The following is a 21,645-nucleotide window of genomic DNA, read 5'->3' as shown; positions in this document are numbered from 1 at the left end:
TATTTTTCTCTTTGCCCCTTAAATAATCTTCTCTAAACATATCATTAACAAAACTTCTCTTGCAGTCTTATAGACCCTACTTTCATCCCCTGTTAATATTTCAGTGATTAAGCTTTAGTTAAATTCCTTGAGATATTCAACATTTGTCCAACACAAATGCAAATCATTGCAGTAGTCCAAATGTTCCTTTTTGATAAAAATTGTTTAAATAAATTAGGAATGGTCAGCCTATCTGTTTATTCGCCGTTTTCATTCCCCTTCTTAATTCGTCTTGTTTCTATTTAATTTTATTTTTCTCCTAATCTAATTTATTGCTATTTAATTTGCTATTGCTATTCTCATTGACTGTGGTAACTGGAAGGGTAAATATTATTTAACATTGCTAATTGAAAACAGGGTAGCAACAACAGCGTTCACAAGGCAGCAATTAGATTGACTGCCCAAGTGTTAAGCCTCTTGCATACGCAAATGAGAAGTGCAACTGAAGTTTTAGGGTTCCTCTGAGATGTATGAGTAACTGCTGGGTCTGTGTTGCTCAGGGGATTTTCGCAAAGAACCAGCAGTCAACAATGAGTTAAGTTTTAACATTTATTCTTCAAAATTCATTTTATTCAAAGATAGTTAAGTACTCCAACAATATCCATTGCACTCCAACTGACTAGGTTGCTCTTTCTTGGGCCAGATTTGTATGTTTAAAATGTTATATAATAAGTATTTATTTCTGGAGATGCATTCACACACTTGTTTTTTGCTAAATTGCATTTGGCCATGCAGAGAGTAATATCTGAGGTGCTGTAGAATAGATGCAGTTTTAGTGGTCTTAGGAGATAATTTGCTGAATCCCTCAACACTATTTTTGAAGCATTTGTGAAAGAGCCATTTGGTTAGGTTAATCAGCCATGTGTGTCTTCAAGTGTGCAGACACATAGGAAATATATTGCCCAGATGTCACACCGTTTATAGTAAAAACCACAGACGCTCGATGCTTTCATATGGGAATTTTCATGGAAAGCTGGGAAAAGTATTAAACTGTCAATTGTGAAAAATGACTAAGTTAGAGCATACCAAGGCATCAAAAGAGCGGAGGCAAATAGACTGCACTACATACTGTGCTCATATCCCACCACAGCAAGCGGGGCTATGATACAGACTAAGCAAAACTGTGACCACAGGTAAACCCATTCACAGATAGATCTCAATGAGTAATCCAAATGTTGAGGTAAACTATCTGTGTTAGCGGTATTTCAGAAATCGCAACAAAAATGCACTCGAAGCTGGAGTGATTAAGTTACATTTCAGGCTTCAAAGAATCATTTTTAATGACATATATGACATTCCATGAACCATTTGATATTGTTTTCATTTAAAAAGTGCTTGTTGATGCATTCAAGAATGATGAACTCGTCTGCCGTTATCAATATAGATGAAGATAGGTCTATCACAAAAATCAGTGTTTTTAGAGTATACTAATTAAAATTAATTTTAAATTATTAAAAATTTGTTAAGACATTTTGAGTCATAGATTGATACAGTGTGGAAGCAGGCCCTTCGGCCCAACTTGCCCACACCGGCCAACAATGTACCAGCTACACTAAGTCCCACTTGCCTGCGCTTGGTCCATATCTCTCCAAACCTGTCCTATCCATGTACCTGTCTAACTGTTTCTTAAACGATGGGATAGTCCCAGCCTCAACTTCCTCCTCTGGCAGCTTGTCCCATGCATCCACCACCCTTTGTGTATAAAGTTACCCCTCGGATTCCTATTAAATCTTTTCCCCTTCACCTTGAACCTAAGTCCTCTGGTCCTCGATTTCCCTACTCTGGGCAAAAGACTCTGTGCATCTACCCGATCTATTCCTCTTTGTATAATTTAATTTTTGGCTTGAGAAAACGTTAGCGTGCTTTTTCATGCCTGTATACATGATAAAAAAAATAATTATACCCACTGATATCTATGCCCGAGAGAAAACTTTATACTCTGCCACTAATGCCTGTGTCCAAAAGAAAACAAATGCAATTTGAAGCTCTTCATGAATCAGTGATTTGGCAGAATCTGCAAGTGTTGACCTGCAGGCATCTTCATTTTATGGGTGGCACCTGAGCCAAAGATTTAAATCTTAAACCACAAAAACAGTAGAAAACAAGAAAATTTATATTTTTGGGTGTAAATTATGTTGAAAATTCCCTGATACTTTGTGCCAGTTCAGCAGATTCCATTGCTATTACTGGCAAAAATTAGTGGAAACTTCACCCTGCTGTGTTTAGTGCTGCCTCAGTCGGTATTATTCTTCATTCTGCATTTAGTGCCCTTCTGTGGAAAGCAATAAATTGTATGCTAATGGCACTGTTTACAAAATTATGTACCTATATGCCAAGCTCCCATTATCCCAAGTTGTACCCCTGAAGGAAAAAATCCACAACTGCACGATACCTAAAAGATCTGTTTATAACGCCGGATTCTTAAATTCTGCATGTTTCTGGTCCACACCGTTTTAAACTGAGAATGTGTATTTCCAATAGGCCAGATTGCAGTTGATCTGACCTGCCATCTGCATTTGTCCCATATTTTAGCCCAAGGTCCATGCTAATCCTTTACAATTGTGTGGCTTGCTGCCTCCATTCTCAATCAACCTGCAAATTGTTTGGGTTGTGAGGGGTGAGATGGCCTTCAGATGGTCTATCCAGAAGTTGTGCCCCCAGTTTGTGCTATTGAAGTCTTGTTTCATATTTTTAGATGCCTTTGGTAACCAGAGATTTTTTTTAAATAGTAGAAATTATTACAAATAATTAAAATTAAAATTCAAAATATCAAAATATTGAAGAAGAAATACTAGTGTTGATGAGCATTTGATGGAATAGGGCTTGTATTCACTGGAGTTTAGAAGAATGAGGGGGGACCTTATTAAAATATACAGAATAGTGAAAGGCATGGATAGAGTGGATGTGGAGAGGATGTTTCCACTAGTGGGAGAGTCTAGGACTAGAGGTCATAGCCTCAGAATTGAAGGATGTTCAATTAGGAAGGAGATGAGGAGAAATTTCTTTAGTCATAGAGTAGTGACTAAAGACTGTGGAGGCAAAGTCAGTAGATATATTTAAGGCAGAGATAGATAGATCATTGATTAGTACTGGTGTCAGAGGTTGTGGGGAGAAGGCAGGAGAATGAGGTTAGGAGGGAGAGGTAGATCCACCATGATTGAATGGCAGAGTAGACGATGGGCTGAATGGCCTAATTCCACTCCTATCACTTATGATCTTATGATCTACCATTACAACGCTTTTAATTTGGTGAAGTAAAGAAAAAATAGTTAAAACATATGTTTTTAATTAAAGTCAGCAATGCCAATTAAAACGTGGTCACATTTGATGCTTCGGCTATGCCTCATATATAACACTGAGGGGCCGATTGCTGCTTGAAGCAAATCAGGCTCCTTAGTTCAGTCAGCCCGTAGAACCACTGGTTAGCCATCAGTTTAATCCAGTTAACCTCTGGGATTCTCATGTTCACAGTAGTATGAGGAGAATTAGATTGGACAATCCTTTATATTCCCTAGTATTCTTTCAGAATGACGTTGCGACTTGAACAAGTTCAAAGTCACTTCAAGGTTTCAGAATAGCCAGCCAGAATAGCTAAGTTGTTGGTTAGCTTTGAGGAATATCAGTTGCAAATTTGGACCAGCCAAGTGTATTTCTGCATATCACAGAAAATGTATTTGACAACCCTGCAAATAGGATTAGGTGCCATGGATTGATATAACCATTTTTTTCATTTCTGCCATCTGACTTTGTATCTAACTACACGAGATGGAATGAAAAAATCTCAATCCTAAAGCAATCACTTCAGTAGGATGAAGAAAGTTTCATGCCACAATCCTTTATAATCCTCTGCGTTCATTCAGAATGAGATTACCATTTGAATGAGTTACTCCCCAGTTTTGAGAAGTTGTTTTCAAATAAGTGTTGTGAGACACAAAATGCTGGAGTAACTCAGCGGGACACAGGTTGGAAAGAAGGAATGGGTGACGTTTCGGGTCGAGACCCTTCGTCAGACAGGTCTGAAAAAAGGTCTTGACTCAAACCATCACCCATTCCTTCTCTCCAGAATTACTGCCTGTCCCGCTGAGCTACTCCAGTATTATGTGTACATCTTTAGTGTAAACCAGCATCTGCAGTTTCTTCCGACACAAAACAAATGTTGTGTTTATTTCTCCTGCTCCAATTATTTATTTCTCTTTTTCCTCACCTTGTTTGTGTTTAGTTACTGTATGGCCCTCAGCAAATCATCCCATCCAAAACAAATATGCCATGTGTTCCTTTCAATTATGTTTTCTTTCAGTTTAATATTTTGAAATCATACACGAGGTTACAAAATCAAGTATCACCCACAGAATTTCAGATTTTTAAAAAGCACACAACCTGTTTAACCTACAACCTGTACGTCTTTGGAGTGTGGGAGGAAACCGGAGATCCCTGAGAAAACCCACACAGGTCACGGGGAGAACGTACAAACTCTGTAGAGACAACCCCCATTGCCAGGGTTGAACCCGGGTCGAATGGTGCTGTAAGCATTGTAAGGCAGCAACTCTGTGCCACCATGCCGTTTTATCGGGGCATCCCATGTAACAAACATATACGGTACCTGAACGGACTGCATAAAAGAATTATTAAGACATAGCTTCATATTCGTCAGCATACATATATTTAAAGCGAGGAGCAAAATTCAGAAATTGAGGGTAACAGTAGCTTAGCTGTTGAATTGCTTTTTGAATATTGAATGCCTTGAAATGTAAGATAATACACATTGGAATCATTGACTTCAAATAGTTGAGATTAATTCTAATAAACATTAATCTATTTCATACATCCGAAAGAGACATGAATTAATTCATAATTCAGTGATGAAAGCAAAAATATGGGTATGGAGTGGGAAAAATAAATGTTAGAATATGTGAGATGGATGACAAGCTGAACTAAATAATGTTATTTCATCTTGACTTGCTTACCTCAAATATGATGAAACCACAATTTAGCAGAGAATCTCTCTATGCCCTTTCTCTCCCATCTTCTCCAAAAAGAATTGAGTTAATTATTTTTAAAGTATGATATTTATATGGTATAAACTTTATTTACTTTCAATGTACCATTGGATTAATCTTTATGGAATTGAAAGTATACTCTCATGTATTTGACAGAACGTGCTTAGAAAGGGGCTTGAAGCAAGCATAGAACAGTACAGCACCAGAACTGACCCTTTGGTCCACAATGTCTGTGCGGAACATGATACCAATATAAGCTCATCTCATCTCATCTACCGGCACACGATCCATATCCCTCCATTCCCTGGACAAATGCACAAAAAGTTGACATACCTACACAAATTTGTATTTACACTGTTGAAACTGACTAAGTGGCATGCAGTCACTCAGGACGGCATTCACATTGCTCCATCTTTGCTAAAAGAAACACAAAAATGTTTGCTGAAAGAATTAAGAGAAATTCAGGGTGTCAAAATTATTACAATAATAAAATATATTTTATTTAGTGTGCAGGCTTGTGTGAACTAACAACATATGTCAGCATATAGAATGTAATGGGAAATATGTTGTAATAACTACAGGGACAGTTTGAGTAGTTTTCTATGGTAAGTGTTGAAAGATATCAGTTTTGGGATTGCAAAATCTTGAGATCTATTTGTAACTGTCATTTTAATAATTTTCATTGTTTACACAATTCTTTCAATTCTGAATATGCACAACAAATGGCCACAATCTTTGACCACATTATGTCAATTACATCTTAAGCACATTCTACGTGATTTATTAGAATGGGATATATTAAATAGCTCTAGCTAAAAATAGGATAGTCAATGAATCTGAAATTTGCAGTACGTGGAATAAGTTTTATTTTGAAAGCGTTAGGCATTTATTGAAAAAGCTTCTATCTCTATTTTCAATTGACAATAATTTAGCATGAATAAAATTACAACTTGCATTCACATTCTTACTTATTAAACTACAAAATTGACCAGACTACTTTTGTCAAAAACTAATCTACATTTAACTGTGGCACATTTGAAATAACTGTTTTCAATGGTATTACACGTACTGCACTATAATGTGATAAATATAATTAGGACATGTATTCCATTTGGGGACATTTAGAATCCACTCAAGCCATACCTTTATAGTGTAATATCACTGATTTGTTACAATCCTTGTTATTCATTATATTCCAAGTAATATAGAGATACATTGCTTACAAAATATTTAAAATTCTTGCCTATTTATCTATGCAAAATGGATAATTTCACAATTCTCCATGCATATTCCATTTGTTACTCTCTTGGCCATTCTCTGAGATAGTCGATATGCTTTTTCAATCTCTTCCTCTCTTGGCCTTCTTTGCTACCTAAATTTGTGAAAGTTATCTCAGGGCATTGATGTTTCTTACCTTCTGTTTCCCGACTCCAAATACTTAGTGAAATTGATTAGATGTAGTGTTGGCCATTACTAGTGGACTGACAATGAACGAGCTATCTCTTTTGTTTCATTGTGAACTACCACCTTACTCAGCCCATTTTTGGATGATTGATGAATTTCTACACTTATTATTTCACATCTTCAAAGCATAATGAATCAGACATTTCATGAGGAGTTATATACAAATGTTGGCATTTTACTTTGTAAGTATTGCTATTCTAGCAAGGCTGTTATGGGAAATGGTGAACTTTATTGGCATGTTAAATGAAACTGAAACTTCACTGTATTTCTCTTGTCCAGGTGGCATCTCTTACAGTGGACTCATGTTCTGAAGATCAGGAAGCGGGTTATTGCACAGCTACAAGTTTGACATCTGCAAGTGATTGGTAAGAATGCCCTTTTTAAATCTATATGTCGGGCGGGAAGGAGGGTGGATGGCTAAAGAGTGAGCATGGGATAAAGTTAAAGATATGGAGGCCTTATGTGAACAGAAGGACCTTATATACATAAATATATGGAAATTTCCTGCTGAGACATGACGAGATGCAGGCAGTCCACGGGTTACTTAAAAGTTTGGTTCCTGAGAACTGTCTAGAAACCAATTTTTTTCCATGAGTTAGAAACGAATAATTATAATGAGGGTAGACACAAAATGCTGGAGTATTTCAGCGGGACAGGCAGCATCTCTGCAGAGAAGGAATTATAATGAGGGTTGATTAATATTAACACTTTGTCTTCTCCTGGATATTTAAAATGGTACTGAATCAGATTGTTCCATTCACTGGCTAGTTCAATGACCTTAAAGTATCAATGGATGTTACATTATTTGATAAAGTATTTTTACAAGTGTCAGTAGAAGAGATATGCCTTGTCAGTTTCCAAAACAAATCTATTAAGTGCCTCCCACTGTGGAGAGGCACCTACATTCTTAACGGTAATGTATCTGTTTGATTACTGCAGGGAGGTTACATGTTAATGGTACTGGAAGACTGGTTATCTTTTGAATTAACTAGCTGCAGCTGCGTTCCATAATTCCTGAAGCTGTTTGCTAAATGTTCTCTCTTGAAAAATGTGCACAAAAATGTATGGGGGAATTTGCGTAAAGTTGGATTTTCGTAAATCTGCGAACCTCTAGCATACGAGGGTGGGAATGTTGCATACAGAAATCCGTGGGAATAGTGTTCTGCTGTCAGAGGCCCATGGAGAATGCCTTGCATTACCCTCTGTGGTTATTATTGCAACATAACAGAATTTCAGCATTTACTACACAAATGATGAGAAAGTTCATGACTGTTGAGGATTCTCCAAAGGCCAATGAATACCAGCACTCGAGGGAAGCCCAGAGATCCTTCACAGGACCTGAGAGCAAATTTTGTACTCTAAACAATAAGAAGTAAAAAATCAGGCAATCTTCTAAAACTCACGCAGGGCTCTACCAGCCTGTTACCTCCTCCCCACCCATCTTCCTGCTGCCAGGCAGGAAACAACATGGGGCTCTGACATAAATTTTAAAAATCTAACAGAATTCACAGTTGCAATTCTTCAATCCTTTTGTCTCACCCCTTCTGTCGTTTCATCTCTGGTCTTTGTCCACCATCTGCCTATCAGAAACTGACCTCACCTGTATCAACCTACTACTTGTCAACCTTTGCCCTGCTCTTCTTCTCTTCCAGCTTTCTCCTCCCGTCCACCCCACCACAATTAGTCTGAATAAAGGTCCCATTCTTGTGTCACCTTTCCATGTTCTACAGAGATTCTGCCTGACCCGCTGAGCTACTCCAGCGCTTTGTGTCTTTTTCCTTAAAATTCAACAGCATTGGTGATAGCATCATTGCCCATCAGCTTGAATCTTAACTATCACCTCCTGATCTTTTTAACAGTAACCTTGCCCTGAGCAGAATCTCTTTTCTTCATGTTACTTTGGTTTTGAGCATGCTTATGAGATCTCAGTATTTGCAGATTTTAGCTGCTTGCCCAGCACGTCATGGGGTGTATGTTTGGGAAAATGCAGACTGTTATTCTTTCTAAACTTTAAAAATTATATGCAAGGCAATTAGAATGTATGATGTAATAACTGGAAAGACTAAAACAAAATTAATGGTTTTTCACATGCTGTGTTTTTGAGAATAAAGCTGGATGAAACCACAAGTCTTTATGTTTTATAATGCATTTAAAGATTAACTTTGCCAGGTTCCAGAATATTTTTTTCAGGAGATTGAATACTAATTGAGGGCAAGGGTGAACATTCACTTTCCCACAATAGGCAGGCCGACAAATTATCTGGAAAGCTCCAACAACATTTTCTTGCCGGTTAATTATGCTGCAAATTCTTAGGTTTACATCCAATTCAGTTTAATGATATCATAGTTTTCCTTCTATGACATCTATTAAGAGTTCTAAATCAAACAACGTTTAACAGTCTCAGTGCTATTCCCAGTACACTCTTGTCATAAAATTGCCTCCAACTCATCAACAGTGGCCAGAGAGTTCATTTTGATTAATATTTTGTGAGCTTGGTAAATAGAAAAATAGCACAGGAACAACTTTAAGACACCTTGTTGGATAGTTATCAGGTGAAACTGGCTATTTAGTCCAAATCATATGGTTGTCTGAGTGTGTTATGTTGGTGGTAAAATAGCAGAAGTGTAATTCCCGCTGATCACAGCATCTATGATCCGAATGGCAGCAAATGCTGAATATTGGTTGATGAGAAAACATGTGGAGATGCCTTTCAAACAGCAGTGTAGCTCCTGCTGGATTTATTTCCCAAAGTAGTGTAAGAAACACTCAATCAGTTTATCAACTTTATTGGTACTTTATGCACAATAAAGTACTTTATTGGTACTTTACATAGGCACTGTGCATTTTAAATGCTGAACATTGCAGAGTCACAATGGACAATATCTTGTGTTGCATTATGTCTTTAATGTGAGTAAAATAATTCCCTTTTCACAGGATCATATTCTGCTGACACAGATGAAAGAACATAGGAGATTAGTGGGCAAAATTAGAGCACATGGTATTGGGGATAGGGTACTGACATGGATAGAAAATTGGTTGGCAGATAGAAAGCAAAGAGTGGGGATAAATGGGTCCCTTTCAGAATGGCAGGTAGTGACTAGTGGGGTACCGCAAGGCTCGGTGCTGGGACCGCAGCTATTTACAATATACATTAATGACTTGGATGAAGGGATTAAAAGTAACATTAGAAATTTGCAGGTGACACAAAGCTGGGTGGTAGTGCGAACTGTGAGGAAGATGCTATGAGGTGACTTGGACAGGTTGTGTGAGTGGGCGGATGCATGGCAGATGCAGTTTAATGTGGATAAGTGTGAGGTTATCCACTTTGGTGGTAAGAATAGGAAGACAGATTATTATATGAATGGTGTCGAGTTAGGAAAAGGGGACGTACAACGAGATCTGGGTGTCCTAGTGCATTTGTCACTGAAAGGAAGCATGCAGGTACAGCAGGCAGCGAAGAAAGCCAATGGAATGTTGGCCTTCATAACAAGAGGAATTGAGTATAGGACCAAAGAGGTCCTTCTGCAGTTGTACAAGGCCCTAGTGAGACCGCACCTGGAGTACTGTGTGCAGTTTTGGTCTCCAAATTTGAGGACGGATATTCTTGCTATTGAGGGCGTGCAGCGTAGGTTTACTAGGTTAATTCCCGGAATGGCGGGACTGTCGTATGTTGAAAGACTGGAGCGATTAGGCTTGTATACACTGGAATTTAGAAGGATGAGAGGGGATCTTATTGAAACATATAAGATTATTATGGGGTTGGACATGTTAGAGGCAGGAAACATGTTCCCAATGTTGGGTAAGTCTAGAACCAGGGGCCACAGTTTAAGAATAAGGGGTAGGCCATTTAGAACGGAGATGAGGAAAAACCTTTTCAGTCAGAGAGTTGTAAATCTGTGGAATTCTCTGCCTCAGAAGGCAGTGAAGGCCAATTCTCTGAATGCATTCAAGAGAGAGCTAGATTGAGTTCTTAAGGATAGCGGAGTCAGGGGGTATGGGGAGAAAGCAGGAACGGGGTACAGATTGAGAATGATCAGCCATGATCACATTGAATGGCGGTGCTGGCTCGAAGGGCCGAATGTCCTACTCCTGCACCTATTGTCTATTGTCTAAGATGACATCAGTATAGATAGACGGAGAGAAGTCCCATTCTTAAAAGGAGTAAAGATCAATTATTTTTTTGGGAATGTTCAAAGTTTGGGGTTTAGATAGATGAAGGTAAAGCATCATTGGTGGGGCAAACCAGCGGTCATGCGGTCAGTGGGTTGTAGGACTGAAAGAAATAACAAGAAATATGTGCATCCTTGTCAGATTATCTAAAACTAATTAAGTCAAGAAAGTCAATGAGTGGTTTATAGTCATATGTACTATAAACAGAATGATGAAATTCTTACTTGCAGCAGTACAACACGTTTGTAAACAATAGATAATCTAACAAGAAATATGTGATATATTATATAGATTATAATAAACACACATACATAAGTTTATTATGATATGTTATTTATATATATATATATATATATAAATATATATATATAAGAAACAAAATAATATATAAAACAATATAATATAATAAAACAAACACAGCAAAAGAGGTTCGATAAATTTTTTAAAACAATATAGTGCAAAACAAAGCAAAGCCCAAAGTCGCTAGTATAATCGGAGTTGATAGTGTTCAATAGCTTAATGGTCATTTGGAAGAAGCTGTTCCTGGACCTGGACATCACAGTTTTCAGACTCCAATACCTCCTTCCTGATGGCAGTGGTGAAATGTGAGTGTGACCAGGGTGGTGTGGGTCCCTGATGATACTAGCTGCCTTTTTGAGATGGCAACTCCTGTAGATCCCTTTGATGGTAAGGCTGTCAGTACCCATGATAGGCCGGCCAGTGTTCACCCTTTAAAAAAATCTCCTTCATTCTTGGGCATTTGAATTGCCCAACCAGGCCATGATGCAACCAGTCAATGTTGATCTCTACAGTACATTGGCATAGTGAATCTCCTCAATGCTCTAAGGAAGTAGAGGATTTCTTAATGATTGCATCAATGTGCTGGGTCCAGGACAGATCTTCAGAGATATTAAGTACCATTTCAAACTGATTATTGGTGTAATATGGAAAACAGTCAACCAAATTGCAGATAGCAATGTGCCAATGTTCCTCCTACACTCCAAGGCACAGTGTGGAAACAGGCCGACCAACCTGTGCACTAGTTCTATGTTAACAGAGAAATGTGAGGTGTTACATTTTGGGAAGTCTAACAAGGGCAGGATCTACACAGTGAATGGTTAGTCTCTGAAGTATTGTAGAGCAGAGGGATCTAGGAGTGCAGGTGCATGGTTCCTTGAAGGTGCAGTCGCAGATAGATAGGGGGTCAAAAAGGTTCTTTGCACGTTGGCCTTCTGTCAGAGTATTGAGTAGAGAAGTTGGGAGGTCATGTTGCAGTTGTATAATAAGTTGATGAAGCTGCATTTATAGCATTGTGCTCAGTTCTGGGCACCATGTTATAGGAAAGATGTTGTCAAGATGGTGAGGGTACAGAGAAGATTTACGAGGATGTTGCCAGAACTAAAGGGTCTGAGCTATAGGGAGAGGTTGAGTAGGCTGGGACTATTCCTTGGAGCGCAGGAGGATGAGGGGTGAGCTTATAGAGGTATATAAAATCATGAGAGGAATAGATCGGGTAGATGCACAGTCTCTTACCCAAACTAGGTGAATCGAGGACCAGAGGACATACATTTAAGATGAAGGGAAAAGATTTAATAGGAATCTGTGGTGTAACTTTTTCATACAAAGGGTAATAGGTGTATGGAACAAGCTGCCAGAGAAGGTAGTTGAGACAGGAGCTAGCTATCCCAACGTTTAAGAAACAGTTAGACAGGTATATGCGTCCTGATGATCAGCCATGATCACATTGAATGGCGGTGCTGGCTCGAAGGGTCGAACGGCCTACTCCTGCAACTATTGTCTATGTGTCTATGTATCTATGTATCTATGTACATGGATAGGACAGGTTTGGAAGGATCTGGGCCAAATGCAGGCAGGTGGGAAAAGTGTAGCTAGGACATGTTGGCCTGTGCGTGCTAGTTGGGCCAAAGGGCCTGTTTCCACGCTGTGTCACTCTATGATTTTATGTTATCCCATTTTTGCATCCTTCACACTAAGGGCAATTTACAGAAGCTAATTAACCTACAAACCCGCACGTCGTTGGAATGTGGGAGGAAACCGGTACAGCCGGAGAAGACCCATGAACATACAACAAGACCATAAAATCTCTGTACAGACAGCACCCATAGTCAGGATCAAACCCGGGTCTCTGGCGCTATAAATAAGCAGCTGTGCCACTGTGCCTTCTAAGTAGAGTCGTTGATGGACTTTATGATTGCATCAGTGCAGGGTACAGGACAGATCTTTAGAGATAAATATGTCCAGGTACATGAAGTTGTTGACTCTCCAGAGAGGTTGTTGATTCTCTATCAGTCAGTGAAGATAGCTTAGTTCCAGCTGAACAATCCACCAAATGACATATATGTCACAAATATCTTTTTAAAAATCTGTTAATAATTGAGATGTAGATATTTCACCAAAACCAGTAACAATTGAAAATCTGTGACCTTGCACAAATGAATCAAAATATTGTTATACACTTTGTAATAGTATTACACTCAGTTTGTGGATGCAGCTCACACTACTTATGATTAAGCTGCCGAGAAGATTAATTGAATGTGACTCTGTTAACAATTAGAAGCTTGTATAGTTGTGAGCAAACTATGCGGGAAGATACTATAAAAGCTGTGGCATGATTTCAGATGGCATGCAAAAACAGCATTGTGAAATAGGGTTGTGGAATCAATTAAAAAAAATCCATATTTCAATATACAAATTCCATATTTCATATGTCTTTCAGTTTAACTTTCCATGTGACTTATTTGTATTTAATGCCAGCTGATGTCATCCATGCTTTTTTGGTAGCAAAATAAATTTTGCCGCTGAGGCATTAACACAACATTGTGGCAGTGCTGCATTTTGGAGAACTGCATGAGATTTTAACCGAAGGTCAGAAGGGGATATTAAAAAAATCCTATTCAGCCCACATTGAGGAAGAGCAACAAAGTTCCCCTTGGTGAAATACAAAACTGTTGGAAATACTGAATGTTTCGATCATTCCAGAGCAGGGTAGAACAATTCAGCAAGCCAGGCAGCATCCATGCAAAGACAAAACTGTGTTAATGTTTCATGTGCAACATACTTCATTCAAACTGGGAAAAAGAAAAGATATGTTAGTGATTTACTGCAGAGGTGGGAGGGAGATGAACAAGACAAAATGGTACTTCTGATTTGATGTGATCAGGGTTGCCATGTGGATAGGATGTAACGGTCAGCTAGTCAATAGGTCAATATGAGTAGCTGAATAAAAAGAAAAGGGTTACACAGTGGCACAGCGGTCGGTGGAGTTGCTGTCTTACAGCGTCAGACCCGGGTACATTCCCGATTATACGTGCTGTCTGTACGGAGTTTGTATGCTCTCCCCGTGACCACGTGGGTTTTCTCCGGGTGCTCCGGTTTCCTCCCACACTACAAAGACGTACGGGTTTGTAGGTTAATTGGCATCTGCAAATTGTTCCTAGTGTGTCGGATTGAACTAGTGTACTGGTGATCATTGGTTGGCATGGACCCGGTGGGCCGAAGGGCCTGTTTCTCCACTGTATCTCTAGACTGAACATTAGCTAAAACATGGGGGCAGTTAACCATTACGTATACAATCCATGGAATGTAAAGGATTTTGAAATGCAGAGCTATCAGACATGCCCACAGGTCCAGCTGTGCTAATGGAGAGAGAAAATCGGAGCCAAAATCACACAAGTGGCCACTTCTCAGATGAATAGGGAGGGCAAGTTGCCTGAAGTTGAAGAATTTAGTATTAAGTCTAGAAGACTGCAACGTGCCCAGATAGAAGATGTTCTGTTTCACAAGGTTTCTTTGTGCCATATTATAACAGTGCAGGAGACAGAGATGGGTCAGTGGAGGAGTAGATGGAGAATTAAAGAAGCAGACAATTGGGAGCACTTGATCAACTTAGTAGACAAAATGCAAATGCTCCGCAGTGATAATAACTTGACCCCCCATACTACAATCTGAGAGAGACCATATTGTGAACACCCAATGCAGGACACATGATTGGAATAAGTACACATAACAACAATCATGAGATTAAAGGAATAGGTGGGCTCTTAATCACCAGCTTGAAATTGCTGCCACAAATCTAATGGACAATTAATTTATAAATACTGTAAATGACTAAAAATACAAACGATTTGGTGAGATTACTTGTGCAAAGCTCATGCACAATAATCTAAATCAAATAGCAAGTACTGCAGATTCTAAAATCGCGACTCCTCTCTGGAACGTGGAATCCATTTTGCACAGTTAACGGGTAAAACATCTTTACTATATATCAGCAGGATTTAGGCCAATGTAATTCCTTTAAAACAATTAGAGGCAATTTTTCTGAAAGAAATGAAGTACTTGCTTTTTGCAATGCTAAAAGAACTGCATGCATTCAGTTATTTTGAAGTATCACAGCTGTTGACATGTAGACTGAGTTATATCTGCTGGCATATGACATTTTGGTTTTGGCTTTTGTTTATTATTTCACTGACTATTTACAACTTTGTTCAAATTAACACAAACTTTTTCAATACATAATCTGCTCAGTACCAGTTGGAATATCACAAAAAGTCCCAGTGTGGTTTACAGATATTTAGTGGGGCCTGATTGTCTGGTCTTTGATAACTCTGAAGGAGAAAAACAGCTTTTGTGTTTACTTTTTATAGCATCATGGATAATGAGAACTTCCTAATGGCATGGTTTCTAAGCTTCAGTGGGAGTCTGTGACTGAAAAATGTCAGTTAATGATCAACTAGGAAATTGCATGGGCTTTTTGGGATTTTGCAGTATAATTGATTAAAAGCCCTACCCTCAAAGAAATAATGAAAATTATTGATTTCCACAAATTATTCTATTTTTCCAGCGCTTCTCTGATATACTTCTGAAGTTATGGTGGAAGATGAAAACTGATTTTGCACAAAATTTCCAAGTTGCTATGGAATGGTTATGATCAGATACTTATTTAGGGGAAGTGGTATTTGCCTGTGTAGTACTGAAAATGAATGCATTACACACCTAAGTCATGAATTCAGTTGAAAAGTCAGTGTTTATGTTAGAGTTTCATATGCTCCTTTAGGGAAATTTAAAAAAATTACAGTTGTTTTGCATTAATTTGACTTTTGATTTATTTATTTGATTCAACAGGACACTGGAAGTACAACCCAACAGATTAACAATAGGTGGAATCAGATCAATAGAACCAATTCTTCAAAGGAAAGGCCAAGTTGTTACGCATGATTTTGTTGGATGTGTCATGGAATTTGCTGTCAACGGTCGGCCACTCGAACCCAGTCAAGCTCTGGCAAATCACGGGATTCTCGACAGGTCGGACATTTAACAATTACATTTTCTATGTATTCTGTGAAACTGGTCAAAGAATATGACATACTTACAGTGTACGTGTGACATTCTCTGGCCTCAATTCTGTTGATGGAGTTGAGAGATTAATGGCCCCATTAAAATAGAAGAAAGGAATACTGTACCAAAATGTTATGGTTTGTCCCATTAGCAGCCGCAACATTTTCACTGACAATTTACAACATTTAAAAGGCTGGAATTTTATTTTGGTAAAATCACTTCAGCATTTATTTCAAATTACAGATTTATGATCTTTTTGATCTTTATATTTATATTGGTGCAATTGAAATTTAATGATGAGATATTCGCCAAAACATAACGAGCATAAAATGTTGGCAAAAGAATCATGTAAATCAGGGGTGTCAAATTCATTTTAGGTCACGGGCCGGAATGGGCAAAATGCGACTTTGTGCGGGCCGGATCAGTTGTGCATGTGCGAACGCACGCGCACGTCCTCCCACAGCTATTGTTGCCTTCGTTTTGTCAACCTGCTCTCATGTGTCTCAGTCTCTGCTATAACTACAAAGTGTTTCACTTTACGAATTACGTTTCTTATGGTCCAGCTGAGTTACTCCAGCTTTTTGTGTCTCTTCGGTTTAAACCAGCATCTGCAGTTCCTTCCTACACATTGACAGATAGCACTCAGTTAGGGGAGGGGAAGGATAGAGATAGCTACATAGATTGGGAGGGAACAAGGACACTCACCAAAGGGTTGCATATTGTGTAATCTGGTAAAACACAGGTGAAAAGTAGAAGCAAACAAGGGCAGCAGGAAATGTTTGGGGCGCTCCACTGAATGGATCAGCGTGTGCCTACCCTACATTTGATGGTGGACCGGCCTCCCTGTCAGAGGGGGGAGGCGGGGAAGGCATGACACTCGCTCGCTCCAAAGCTGTCCTCTGTCGGTCGGAGGGCGCAGTTGTGCATGGTCACCTCTAACCGCTTTCTCCTCTTCCCCCGTTCTTTCCCTCTTTCCCGGCCTTGCGGCGCGGGGGGGGCAGCAATGCCTTACCCATACGCAGCGCTGGGTCAGAAGGTGGACTCGGGCCGAGGGGACCTATCGGGTCGGAGCACTGCATCCGGCCCCGCCTCACCCATCCCAGCGTAGTGCAACCCATGGAATGCAGCAGCAGCAGCGCCTCGCCCATGGCAGCCCGGCCAACTGTCCGACCTTTGGACCTTTAATTAGCTGCAACAACACCACCCCTCCTTCTCATGACCGATCATCGGTTCATGAGTTGGATGGGGTGTTGGACTTTGCGTGCAGCAGAACACATACGCACACTTGTATTACCCTCACACACGTATACACTCACACCTGCACGCCCGCATTCATACGATCACGCGCACACATGCACGCTCACTCGTACACGCAGCATACTCTACACTCTCCATGCAGTAGGCGGACAAACAGCAGTGGGAGAAAGGGCGACAAGAGAGAGAGAGGCGGGAGAGAGAGAGAGGCGGGAGAGATAGAGCGGCGGGAGAGAGAGAGAGCGGCGGGAGAGAGAGAGAGCGGCGGGAGAGAGAGAGAGCGGCGGGAGAGAGAGAGAGCGGCGAGAGAGAGAGAGAGCGGCTGCCGCACAGATACATAATAAATGGTCCCCTCCTTCTCAAATCATCCCGCGGGCCGGATTGGACCGGGCCGGTAGTTTGACACCCCTGATGTAAATATACACAACTGCTGAAGCCACAAACTGTCTGAGAGGAACCTGCCACCACTCCAATGCTGGACTCCTCGTGGAGACGAGAGATAAATCGCTAGCTTTCTGCAATTCCCTGGTAGCTACATTGAAAAAGCAGCCTATTAATTGGTTGGATTTGATGCATTTGTTTCAATGGGGAGGAATGGCTTTTAAAATGAGAACTAAATACAGTGTAATTTACTTTGTTCAATTAGTTGAATTAACTTAAATGTATTTTATTCGATTAAGTATTTTTTATGAATATAATCTTTATTTTGGATTTAACATTTTTAACGCAAGCTTGATTTTTAATTGCTTTTCAGTGTAGTTAAATGCCAAAGAAATTCACAAACACTCACGTCATTTCAAAGCTTTGACAGCTACAGGGGTGGCTGAACCAAATGTCAAATTGCTTCCATGGATGGGACTTATTCAGACCCTGACACGTGATGCCATTTGCAACCAGAGGTGGCACAGCTAGTGGAGCCACTGGCTCACAGTGCCAGAGAGCCAGGTTCAATCCTGACTTTGGGTGCTCTTTGCATGGTGTGCACATTGTCCCTGTGACCATGTGGGTTTTCTCCAAGTGCACTGATTTCCTCCCACATCCCAAAGATATGTGGGTTGACAAGTAAAACTGCCACTTACTTGTAGTTCAATAGTTGAGTGGTAGAATCTGGGGGGAGCATGGGAGAATGAAAACTGGGATCAATGTAGGATTAGTGTAAATAGGTGGTTGATGATCAGTGCAGACTCAGTGAACCAAAGGGCTTTTTTCCGTGCTGCATCTCTCGATGAAAGTGATATGGGGCCCACAGTGCATATGGCCTTATCAACCATTTTGGTGCCATCTTGTTCAAGATGTTATCATTGGAAGGTCCTTTGCAAGTTAATGCAAACTGAGCAAATAAGGGATTGGAAAGCACTGAAACATACCAATGCCACAAAATTCTATGTTCATCAAGCTTTGACTTTTCACAAGTTTGTCCTTTTGAAACGTGTTTTCCCTTTCTTACCAATTAAAGTGAACAATCAGCAATGAATAATAAGAATATTAACTTTATTCTATTTAAAATATACTTTTGGAGAGTTAAAGTTGTATTATGAAAGGTAGGGAAAAGTAAGTACAGCTCTGCTAAAACAGAACTTAATTTTCTTTTAAAACCACCAATGCAATATTGATAATTTGGACATTGGAGCCAATTTGAATTCTCGCTGTTTTTGATTATTTCATTAGAGGAAAATAAGGGAGCTTGTGATGAGTGAGTCTGTTTCTCTTATTGTATCCTTATTCTCTGCTTCTCCCATGCCATGGCAGTGTTTTATTTTATATTGCTACCAATTAAGAAAGTTTAGTAATCCATAGCAAGGCAAGATAGCCCAGAATAAATGTGACATTGCAGTTTTGCTTCATTAAAAAAATAATCGTCTTTTGCATGTTGCGTTCATTCATGACTCAAAACTGTTTATTTTCAGGTGTTTACGAATTGAAGGAGTCTGCCTAAATAGCCCATGCCAACATGGGAGCTCGTGTGTGGATTACTGGTCATGGCAGCACTGTAATTGCAAGCATGGGTATGCAGGAAAATACTGTGAAAAATGTAAGGCTTTGAATTTTTTACTTGTTTATTTATCTAGTATGTGTGAGGTTCCATTGCTGTACCACCAATAGCATGAAAAAGCAGTATTGCGAGGAAGTGGTTATAATTCTTTATGGGGCAGAGTGAGTTCCAGCAACCGGGGTATTATGAAATTCTGACCTTTTTACTCCTATAATGAATGTAATTAATTCTGACTGTTAAATAAAACTGGGTGGCAGGGTTGTACATGTGGAGTTCAAAATTGCTGACCTGAATTAGAAATGAAGAAGCTGGTGATTATTGCAAAACAGTGTGTTTTCACAGCTGGACTGTTAAATCTCTACTATAGTCTGAAAGTGAAAGAAAAACATTTTGGTGATAGAACCTCAGTTTAACATGAATAAGGTATTGGCAGCCTGCCAGGTTGGTACAAGTGGGTCTCAGTGACTCAAGAGGCTGGGGACCATCCCACTCAGCATTTCACTGTGTACTGGCAAGTTTATTATCACATATTTTACTGCAGTTGATTCCAACAATTGAACCAGGGACCCAAACGTATGATAGACCATTGTTTCTGTTGGCCTTATGGCAGGACAATAATACACAGAAATGTTTATTCACCATTGTATATTTTTGTTCAGAGGTTCTGGGTTAGTCGAGATGAAAACCTGTCAGATCCAATAAATAAGCATGTCCTGGTGCAGAATTGACATAGTGCAGGAGTTAATGTGAGAACATGTAGCATTGTTAAACGTAAATGACTAATTTTTACTACATTCCAAACTCTTTGCTTTTAATTTGTATTTTCAGCAATGCCAATCCTGTCATGACTAGCCAGCATTGTATTGAGCTCTGAGCCACTTTCTCCCATATCACCATTTCCTCTGCGATATGCTTTAGAAACAGTCCGAACTTCCTTTCCTAAATTTTTTTCCAGTGTGCTACCTATGTTATCCCTTAGTAGGATGACTGTCATTGAACTAGAAATGTCACATTAGAAGGAGACCATTGAGGTCTTGAACCTGTCCTGCTCTGAGCTCCCCACACTCCAACAAATGCGATTAGCTTTTCCCAAATGTTATTTTTCCATCTCCTGATATATTTCTGGTTTTAATGCCTAGATTGCCATTTTTCAATCACCATTTGTAATAATAATTGATGTTCTCATAACTCTTTGCATGAAACGCTCTTCTGAATATTTCCTTACGTGGTTTATAAATGCGTTCCTGTGACCTCACGTTGTTAATGGAAAATTACATATGATGAAAGAATGTGTAAGAAAATAACTGCAGATGCTGGTACAAATCGAAGGTATTTATTCACAAAATGCTGGAGTAACTCAGCAGGTCAGGCAGCATCTCAGGAGAGAAGGAATGGGTGATGTTTTTGGTCGAGACCCGAAACGTCACCCATTCCTTCTCTCCTGAGATGCTGCCTGACCTGCTGAGTTACTCCAGCATTTTGTGAATAAATACCTATGATGAAAGAATGGGTCGACTGGGCTTGTATTCACTGGAATTTAGAAGGATGAGAGGGGAACTTATAGAAACATATAAAATTCTTAAAGGATTGGACAGGCTAGATGCAGGAAAAATGTTCCTGATGTTGGGGGAGTCCAGAACCAGGGGTCACAGTTTATGAATAAGGGGCAGGCCATTTAGGACTGAGATGAGGAAAAACATTTTCACCCGGAGAGTTGTGAATCTGTGGAATTCTCTGCCACAAAAGCCAGTGGAGACCAATTAATTGGGTGTTTTCAAGAGAGTTAGATTTAGCTCTGAAGGCTAACGGAATCAAGGGATTTGGGGAAAAAGCGGGAATGGGGTACAGATTTTAGATGATCAGCCATGATCGTATTGAATGGCTGTGCTGGCTCGAAGGGCCAAATGGCCTAATCCACCTATTTTTTTCTTTCTATGATAAAACACTGGATCCAGCTGCATAGTGGATAGTTACTGGACTCAGACTTCAGTGACTCCGATGAATGATTCAAAGTCAAGAGTTTGGACTCTAACACAAAAGCTGTGGAATTTAAATTCAATTCAATGTATTGAAAGTCTGTCCATTTAAGGCCGTGCAGTCATGATTTTGGTAATCAACCAGGAAAGTGGAATGGAGGTCAACGATGAAATTTGTTGTGACTTTGTTGACCGGTGGATCAAGGTTGAGAGGTTGTATGACTCTATTCACCCTTCAACTTTCTCCACTCTAATGAAGAAAATGACCGACCCATTGCATAATTTGATGCTGAAGAAGGGTCTCGACCCGAAATGTCACCCATTCCTTCTCTCCATAGATGCTGCCTGTCCCGCTGAGGTACTCCAGCTTTTTGTGTCTATCATAGTTTAAACCAGC

The 21,645-nt window shown here is 39.6% G+C and overlaps 1 protein-coding gene across 1 annotated transcript in view; it reads left to right on the top strand.

The window, feature by feature from the left end:
- Window positions 1-21,645, top strand: part of fat4 (FAT atypical cadherin 4) — a 326,374-nt gene that overhangs the window by 291,551 nt on the left and 13,178 nt on the right. The window contains exons 13-15 of the mRNA XM_078398435.1: window positions 6,780-6,865; window positions 15,813-15,992; window positions 19,187-19,311. Coding sequence (XP_078254561.1) covers window positions 6,780-6,865; window positions 15,813-15,992; window positions 19,187-19,311 — 391 coding nt within the window. The remainder of the gene's footprint in view (window positions 1-6,779; window positions 6,866-15,812; window positions 15,993-19,186; window positions 19,312-21,645) is intronic.

This window comes from Rhinoraja longicauda, chromosome 1 (assembly GCF_053455715.1).
Source record: "Rhinoraja longicauda isolate Sanriku21f chromosome 1, sRhiLon1.1, whole genome shotgun sequence".
In the NCBI taxonomy this organism is placed as follows: Eukaryota; Metazoa; Chordata; class Chondrichthyes; order Rajiformes; family Arhynchobatidae; genus Rhinoraja; species Rhinoraja longicauda.
This window is presented reverse-complemented; position numbering and strand designations above follow the sequence as displayed.